This window comes from Protopterus annectens, chromosome 7.part1 (genome assembly GCF_019279795.1).
Source record: "Protopterus annectens isolate FY-2018-M chromosome 7.part1, PAN1.0, whole genome shotgun sequence".
Lineage (NCBI taxonomy): Eukaryota > Metazoa > Chordata > Ceratodontiformes > Protopteridae > Protopterus > Protopterus annectens.
Genome location: NC_056740.1, coordinates 218,214,158 through 218,223,754, shown reverse-complemented (window position 1 = coordinate 218,223,754; position 9,597 = coordinate 218,214,158). Strand labels below are relative to the sequence as shown.

The 9,597-nt window shown below is 40.1% G+C and overlaps 1 protein-coding gene across 1 annotated transcript; it reads left to right on the top strand.

Moving 5' to 3' along the window:
• The first annotated feature begins 262 nt into the window (after positions 1–262).
• Positions 263–2,322, top strand: KBTBD13 (kelch repeat and BTB domain containing 13). Its single transcript, XM_044078453.1, has one exon. It carries the CDS (start codon positions 558–560, stop codon positions 1,929–1,931), a length of 1,374 nt encoding a protein of 457 aa, XP_043934388.1. The 5' UTR covers positions 263–557; the 3' UTR covers positions 1,932–2,322.
• Positions 2,323–9,597: the final 7,275 nt, after the last annotated feature.

Genomic DNA, 9,597 nt, shown 5'->3' with positions numbered 1-9,597 from the left:
TTATAGCCCACAATTCTGTTTATATGGTTCCTGACATTGATACCTAAACTTTACTTGGACTTTAAAGTAAAATACTAATATTGTCATTATGGGCTATGGAACTGTTCTCAGTATTCCATCACAAAATTCCCTGATGGCAAATGCGTCTACATGCTTTCACATGCTTTCCTGAGGTATCCCAGTATTCAGTATGAAAGTGAAGAGGGTTCACTGCCTGAAAGTTCATTACCTCTTGTCTGCTGCCTGTTGTCACATGTGCTATTACTATCTTTAGCCAATGTATATTTATACATTTCAAAGACAGATTTCTCTACTGTTGTCACAAGTGTGACAACAAGGCAACAAAACCATGCGTTGATGCATGAAACAAGAAAACAATCATGCCTTTTGTCATGATCAATTGCCTACATAGGAACTGCTTTAATATTCAGTTATGTATTGAAGCAAAGATCCAGGCAGCCCTATAAACTGCAGAAGAAACTAAGCATATTCTTTGCTTTGGACTGTATTAAAGACTTGCAAAATAAAAAGGAATTCAAACAGCGCTTCCTGTATCAATGACCAGCATGCTTGTCCAGGTGGAAGAGAAATCTTTTAGTGTGGAGAAGACTTTGTTAGTAGAAAACAGTGAGTACTTTCGTGCTCTTTTTGAATCTGGAATGAAGGAAAGCAGACAGGATGAAATCAAAATCCAGGGCTTAACGAATGAGGGATTCTGCCTTATGCTTAGCATTTTAAGAGGTGAGCGTCCTGTTTTGAGCTGTGATGAAATCATTTTTGCTGTTGAATGTGCTGCATTTTTGCAAGTTAAATCGCTGACTAAGTATCTAATTAACTCTGTCAACTCTGAGAACTGCCTTGTGATGTTCGAAGCTGCTGCCACTTACGGCTTGTTGGATTTGTTTCATACAGCAGCTCTGTTGATCAGAGATATTTACTCCAAGCTAGAAAATGATTTAGACTGCCTCCCAGAAGACTTGATAAGTTATATAGAATCCCTTGTTCCTAGCACTTTAGTTGCAGTAGGAGCACATTCTCCTAAGCCAGAATTTTTAGAGGATTGTTCGAGAACTGTCTGTTACCTGGATCAGCAACAAAATAAGTGGAAAACCTTAACCAAACTGCCAGACGAAGCAAGTACATCTCTTGCTGGGATCACTGTCCTGGACAATAAAGTTTATATAGTCGGTGGAGTTTGTGGAGTCAATAAGCAAGCAGTGGAGCAAAGTTTTTGTTATGATGTCAGCAGTAATACCTGGAGTAAGTTCCCTAGTCCACAGCAGCTAAGGTATGACCTAGCACTTACAAGCAAAGAAGGCTATTTGTATGCAATAGGAGGAGAATATGAAAGAACCCTGCTGGCCTCTGTTGAGAAATATGAAGTGAGCAGTAAAGTCTGGTCCTTTGGCTCCCACTTACCTCAGCCAGCAGCATGCACAGCATGTACGCAGACCATGGGGAGAATATTCATTTGTCTGTGGCAGCCTTTGGACACTACAGAGATATACGAATATGAAACAAATAAAGATAAGTGGCTTCTCATTGCCACTTTAAAAAGATCACAGAGCTATGGGCATTGTCTGGTATCTCACAGGGATAACCTCTATATCATACGAAATGGACCTGCTGATGATTTCTTGAGATGCATGATCGACCGCTTTAACCTGACCACTTTGCAGCTGACCACACTTTCTGGACAGTATGTGAACAGCAAAGGGGCCTTATTCAATGCTGTTGTCAGAGGTGACACAGTTTTAACAGTGAATAAAATGCTGACCCTCATGTACTCTATAGAAGAAAATAGATGGAAACCAAGAAAGGAATGTACTGGATTTCCAAGAGGTGGTACTGTACACACATTCTTACTGAGAATTCCAAAAAAAGTGTTACATTCTGAAGCAGACTTAATATACTTTGAAAAACATTTATAGACAACGTTTTTTAGAGCTGAAAATGGTTTCTTTAAATGGTGTTTTTGAGCTCAAGTTCAATCTTTATTAATATGTTTACAAAAATGGGTTCTAAACAATGAAGCTAGGTAGATCCAAAAAGTAACATATTAGCACATGTATCTGTGTAGGGTAATTTAGCATGAGTCAGTGTAAGGTAACATTTGCTGTTGATAATTCATCCTCCAAGTTTGCAATGTAAATAAAGTGCCCCAATGCATTAGAACTGTTTGTTTAAGAGAGTGTGTAAATGTGTTTGTGTGTGTGTGAATGTGGAGAGGATATATTTGTGTGTTTCTGCATTTACTACAAGTAATAGAAATTACTACTACAGACACTTTTCTCTTGTTGAATAAACATTAGCACAAACATATTTGTATGTGTTCAAGTTTTGTACAGAATGGTACATTTAATTGGCCAGTGTTTAATGTAACATTTTCAGTTGTTTGATCACATCAAAGATGTGTTATTCAAAAATATTTTAAGTCAGCCAGTTAACAGCTATGCAGGTATCCAGTGAGTTTGAATTTTCAAGGACAAGCCTGGTTTCATATTGTTCGGTTAGATTGTAATTAATGGGCAATCAGACTTTTATAACTGCAATGTAGCTCTATTTGCAAATGTTTAAATTCAAGACTGATATACTAATGCTTGTTCTCAAAATGTAATATTGCATATAAGTACTGTATTCAGTAAAAGACACAGCTGCTGTCAGGTGAACTGTTCACTGACAGATACAGGCATCCTCAAGTGTAACATTCAGTGATAAAATGCAGGTGTCCTCAGGTGTATTGAGATACATCACACAGAACAGGAATGCCTATGTGTGTATGCAGTGTTCAAATAGCATGCTTGCTCATATGTAAATCTTTTTTACCACATTTTGAGCTGATATTTTATTTTTCCTTCAGTTGACCTGGTTAGTAGCCTATTTTTAGGACAGACCAGTGGTAGCCTTTATACTACTAAGGGGAAATTCTACCATGACACCAGGGAACTTTCCTTAATTCTTTGGATAAGTGCCATGGAATCTTTTACATCCACCTGAGCTACCACCAAATCAAGCAGATGGGTTTGCATTTTAATGTCTTATCTGAAGGAAGGCACATGCAGGAGTGTAGCAGTCCTTCATGTTGCACTGTATTGTCAGCAGTTTGGAAAACTATCCAGTCACCTGGACGAGGAATAGAACCCATAGCCTTCTGATCTTCCAGCACCAAAGGTGAGTGTGCTACCTGTTGAGCCACCAACATCACAAAATACAGCAAATAATGTCAACAAGCTACATGTTTAGTGTATAAAAAATAAATGTAGTCTATAGAAGAAGCCTTAGATCAGCACCAACATCCCTGCAGTAGTACATAAATTAGATCTGAATAAGTTATCTTCTCATTACTCTGCTGTCAGGACATCACTGAAAACCCGGACTTGTGGCTGCTGGACACAAGGTGCTTATAAATAATAAATCAAAGGCATGGAGTAGCAGGAACTCAACAGCAGAGAAACATGCCTGACCTTGTGGTACACAGGAATAAAGCCCTGGTTGAACTCCAGATGGTACATGTTTGACTAGTGAAATAGGCACCAGAGGGACTGGGTAGGGAAGGACAAGAGTGAATAACCAATGCCAGCTTGTCTGTCCTGGGGCAGCACAACTCACTGTATTGACGATATTTCCAGGAATGTAGATGTACCAACCATGGCGAGAAGCCTGGCATGCCCATATTGCATACATCTCCTAAGAGCAACTATTGCAGGGCATGCAAACTGCCCACAATGTGAGAATAGGATAGTCTACAGAACTGGCAGATGGAACTGCTCCCTAACACTTGATTCTCGCTTCCACAGGGAACAAATCATCCAAATTGCCCTCAGCCAATTGTGGAAAAAATGGCTTGAGTGCAGAAAGGGAAACCACTGGGCTGAAGCTGCAAACTCTTAAAAAAAAAATAAAAAGCTGTACAGGAAATGTCTGCAGTTGGAATGGATTCAAAAATGGAAATCAGAATGCAGGTTAGGTACACAGTCAATGTAATCTATGTCCCATGCAAGTCCTTTGTTTCACTTGTATTAGAATGAAAATGGTGTGTGTGTGTGTGTGTGTGTGTGTGTGTGTGTGTGTGTGTGTGTGTGTGTGTGTGTGTGTGTGTGTGTGTGTGTGTGTGTGTGTGTGTCTGTGTAAATGTATGTTTCTGTGTGAATAAGCATACGCGGGTCTATGTGTAACTGTATGTTTTCAACAGTTTATACTAGTGACCATCTCATTTACTCTGGAAATGACAAAGATTTGTCTGCTTACTTGTATGTGTGTGTGTGTGTGTGTGTGTGTGTGTGTGTGTGTGTGTGTGTGTGTGTGTGTGTGTGTGTGTGTGTGTGTGTGTGCATGCATGCTTGTGCGAGTCTATATCTTCTTTTGACTTCAACCTCATCCTATATTGCTATGTCAGACAAAGCACTACTAAATTTGCCTGTCTATTCATTAGTACATCCCATTTCACAAGTGCTACTATCTATTTTGCTCTGAATCTCTTTCTTGCACTCATTATCCTTTTAGTGAAAATGTATTGTCTCTTGGTTTCATGCATGTGTTATGATGTTTTGTTTTGAGCATTTTTTTCCAGTAACTGCTTCCATTCTTTTATAATGGATGTTCGTTTACAATGCTTTACTAGGATTCATACTTATGTTAAATGACATAATACAAGTTCAATGTTGTGGTAAAAAGGTTCTGTATTGCTTAATATGCAACTATATCACAGCATAGTAAGTAAAAAGAACATAAATAATGTACAGTATGAAAGTAAGAAGTAATAATTCCTGTGGAATGCTGCAAAATTTTGGTAGTACTGTACCATCCCATTATCCTCAAAGTTGTATTTTATAGCACAATGATGCATGGGAAGAATGGTATGAAAATTGAACACTGGAGAAGGGAAAAGAGGAATGAAAGACAAAGAAAAGACTGAAAAGACCAAGTATCATTCATTATTGCCAGTAGAGAAGTGCAGTAAACAAGTCAAAGTAAGAGGCAGTATAAGAGCATAACTCGGCAAAGGAAAGCAGCACAATATCAAACGGCAGCAAGCAATAAATCAAACATGCAGAACAAATTAGTACAGACAGACCCATATTTACAGGATACGTAAGTACAAATATAATTACTGGAGAACAGTACAGACAGACCCATATTTACAGGATACGTAAGTACAAATATAATTACTGGAGAACAGTACAAGTAAGTACAAACCAAACGCAATATGACGTGCATGTTCATCATTTGATCACTGCTGCAGTAACATACGAGTTATATCCTGCAGAGGATATCACAGCCAGTAACCAAACGCAATGTGATGTGCATGTTCATCATTTGATCACTGCTGCAGTAACATACGAGTTATATCCTGCAGAGGATATCACAGCCAGTAACCAAACGCAATGTGATGTGCATGTTCATCATTTGATCACTGCTGCAGTAACATACAAGTTATATCCTGCAGAAGATATCACAGCCAGTAACCAAACGCAATGTGATGTGCATGTTCATCATTTGATCACTGCTGCAGTAACATACGAGTTATATCCTGCAGAGGATATCACAGCCAGTAACCAAACGCAATGTGACGTGCATGTTCATCATTTGATCACTGATGCAGTAATATACGACTTATATCCTGCAGAAGATATCACAGCCAGTCAGTTTCCAAAGCTTAAGGGACCCTTCCACGTGCCCACACCATTCACTACTCAAGCAAAGTAGGGGAGAAAATGAGTGGTCTGGGAGTGAAGCAATTCAGCTCTTTCCTGCCACTAATGAGAGCTCTGCTTTTGGACTGATGAGGATTGACAATCAGCTAGTGTTTCCTCTTTGCTGGGCAAATAAAATGTTCATCAATCCCACTGCTGCAATAGTCTTTAGGCTATATGGGTTGTGTCTTGCTCAGGACACAGCAACTGGACCACTTCCAAAATCTTCCTACAACTTTCATTCTGACTGCTGAATGGGCAACCTTGTGGAGGGAAAATCAACAGTCAGAGTGAAGAAACTTCAGTAATTTCTTTCTGCCTCATGAAGAAGTAGAAGCAAGTCTGAAGCTTCTATTCTGGAAGATATGTCCCCAGTGGGGAAGTTATCCACACAGAATATTGCCCTTATAAAAAAATGCTATTTATTTTACTTGGGCTTTTTAGCAGTATTGCTCCCTTAAGAAACCCAGTATCTTTCTGATATTGAAGATTTCCTGTCAAGGACTACAGTTTTTAGCTGTGGCTAATTTAGGGGCTATTTTATAGAGAAAATGTATTTAATATAAAAACTTTGTGCATTTTATGATAAAGTTTAATGTTATGAAGTGTTTTATTTGGGCAAGAACTTCTGCGGAGTATATTAGTACTTGTGTTTACTGCGTGACAACTTATTTGACATTTTCTTCTGTCAAACTAATATTTTTTGAAAGGGCTTATCAATTTTAGTGTGCTGCTTATGCATTACATTGTTTAATGGACTGTGTATGTGTTTGTTAGTATTAAGTGTGTATGTGCTGTGAACAGTTTGACAACTTACCTTCCAAACAACTCATTCCATTGAAGCTTACTTCATCTGAAGCATCCTCCTCAGTTCCAGCATGGATACTTACCATGATGTTCTTCGTGTTTCACTGTTGCAGTCATTACATTTGGGTAATCTGCTGGCAGGTTGCCCTCAGTCTGATTAACAAAGGCTTGGGTCCTGCGTCAGTTGCTGTCCCTTCTTCCATGATGTCAGGTCGTCAGGGGTATAAAACATGCAGCCGATGCCATTACATTAGTCTTTCTTGCCATGCGTTGCCCGAAGCAGAAGTAGTTCGCAAGTGCCAGTCGGCCGACTCCCGAAATTTTCATTTTCGAGTTTTAGAACCGAAGTCTTCAACTTAAAGCTAAGTACTCCATTGGGGAAACTTTTTCTTGCTCCTTACCGATGTAAAGTTAATAATTGCATTACTTGTGGAAAGCAAATACCTCATAAAGATTTTCATTCATACAGAATTCCTTGCCTAGGCCCTGACCACAACATACCTTGCTGTCAGTTTTGTGCTTTATTTAATCAGCACACTATCCGTCGTCAGTACATTTTTGCCTCTAAATATTTCGGTTCTCGGTTTAATTATCCAGAAATGTCGTTGGTTAGCAATCTGACTACTGGGATTCTGAAAAAACGCAAAGATAAAGACAGAGACAGGCCGCTGAGGTCCAAAACTGCCAACAACGCTTCTCCTAAGCCAGTCGCCATTTTGCCGGTGCTCAGTGAGGTGCTTTCGCAGCCCCTGATACCCGCTACTTCTGATTCGCAGGCCTCTACTGAGACCCATTCGGAGTCTAGTATGCCGCGAGATACTTCAACTATGGTACCCGCAGATGTCTCTATCTTGGATGGGTCCAGAGCCACTGTGCAGGCACCGGCTTCTGAGTGTGTTTTCAGGCCACCAGACTTGTATATTAAAATGACACCTCCTTCACTACTAAGGCCTAAATCTCGATCCATGTCTAAAAAAATGATGCCCAGGCCACATACTCAGGCCCCTATGCCTAAAAAACAAATTATAAAAATGGCTGAAGATCTAATAACTCTAATCAGGGGTAGTCAACCCCCTCTCTAAGAGGCCTAGGGCTGAGCTTGATTATGAATTTTCTGATCAGAATTCTGTTTCTTCTGATTCTTCTGATGACCTGGATTTGTCCATACCTACTTATGAGGATTCTGATGGGGATGATTCCATTCCCTCTGCCCCCCCTCCTGAGGATTTTTCTTTTGGGGAAACTTTATATACTTTAAGGGAGCATTTTCACTGGGAAAGCCAGTAATTTTCTGATTCAAAAAAGAGGCTTAGGGATTTCCTTCTTCTACCTCAGCATAGGCCTTTGGCTATACCTCCTGTACTAGTCATTGTTGATGATGTGTTCTCGGAATCCAGTTTGGCCCCTGATTCCCTGCCTCCTGCTCCTAGTAAACCTGACAGATACTACAGGGTTCCTGAGTCCCACAAGTTCCTTTTCAAAAATCCTGTTGCAGATCCAGAGACTATTTCTCAGGGGGCCCAAGGGCATTAAGGCTTCTACTGCTAAAAATCCTACCCCTTCTGATAGAGACTCCTGGGCGCTGGATAGATGGGGTAAAAAGGATTATACTTCTGCAACCTTGGCAATCAGAGCTTTAAACTGCCAATTTCATATGTTAAAATATCAGCAACATGTTATTGGACTGCTTAAACAGAAAATTATGTTGATTCCTGACTGTGTGGAAAATAAAGATTTACAGGACTTAATGCATTCTGCTGAACAAGTTGGAAAACATACTTTGCAATGTGGTTTTGATTCTTTAGAGGCCTCTTCTAGGGCTGCTGTTATTGGGTCTGTACTTAAAAGGCATGCTTGGCTTAAGGAGCAATCTTTGCCTGATCATGTTAAAGCTAAATTGTTGGATGCTCCTTTAAATCAGGACCGTCTGTTTGGCAACAAGGCTGAAGAAGTTCTTAAAAGATGGAAGATAAAGCTAAATCTATGCAAAATGTTAAAGATATTTTACAAGTGCAACCTCCTAGATTTAGTAGGCACTATCCTACTAAGAATTGGTCCTTTCCAGTCCCTTCCAGGTCTTCTCAAGCCAAACCCAGACACAGCAAAAACCCCAGGTTTCAGTCCCAGGGGACTCTCAGAACCAAGCAGTGGGGGGTCTCCACATCTGGAAATAACAAGACACCCCCCTATGGTAAACAGTCTCAATGACTTCCTTTTAAAAGTACCAAGCACTTATCTTTTGACTGCCCCTTTGGGGGGAAAGATTGCTCTTCATGCAAAGAACTGGGAACTCATAACCCAGGACAAATGGGTTTTAAATATAGTGTCCCAGGGATACAGATTTCATTTCCACATGTTGCCAGCAACAAATAGGTGGCCAGACCTGCCCCCAAATCAGTGGTCAGAGGCTACAAAGCAAGTACTTTTCCTCTTAAGCATGGGGGCTATTCAACTAGTACCAGAAGAGGAAAAGGGACAAGGTTTCTACTCCAGACTTTTTCTGGTACCCAGTAAAGACAAATCATGGTGTCCAATCCTGGACCTGTCTACTCTAAACACCTTTCTGGAGATTCCAAAATTCAAAATGCTGACTCTTCATCAATTACTTCTCATGCTAAGCAAAGGCGCCTGGTTGGCAACACTAGATTTAAAAGAAGCATACCTGCACATCCCAGTCAGGGAATCTTGCAGAAGATATCTATGCTTCAAAGCAGGCTGCACGCATTATCAGTTCTCTGCACTGCCCTTTGGCTTGTCTACTGTGCCCAGGGTATTCGCAAAGTGCCTGGCTCCAGTTATTGCATTTTTCAGGCAAAGAAGTATTCAAATATACCCATACCTGGATGATTGTCTAATTCAGGCAGAAAGCCAGGATATACTTTTAAATCATCTGGTGTTTGTAAAAAGGGTTCTAACTTGTCTGGGGTACACCATAAATGAAAAGAAATCACAACTGGTACCCTGTCAACAAATTACATTCCTGGGAGCAAGCTTGAATACAACTTCCCAGATGGCTAACCTTACACCAGAAAAGCAAATTCATTTGGTAACCTATTTCAAACAAGTGGCCACAAAAACCCTGCTATCTACAAGACAA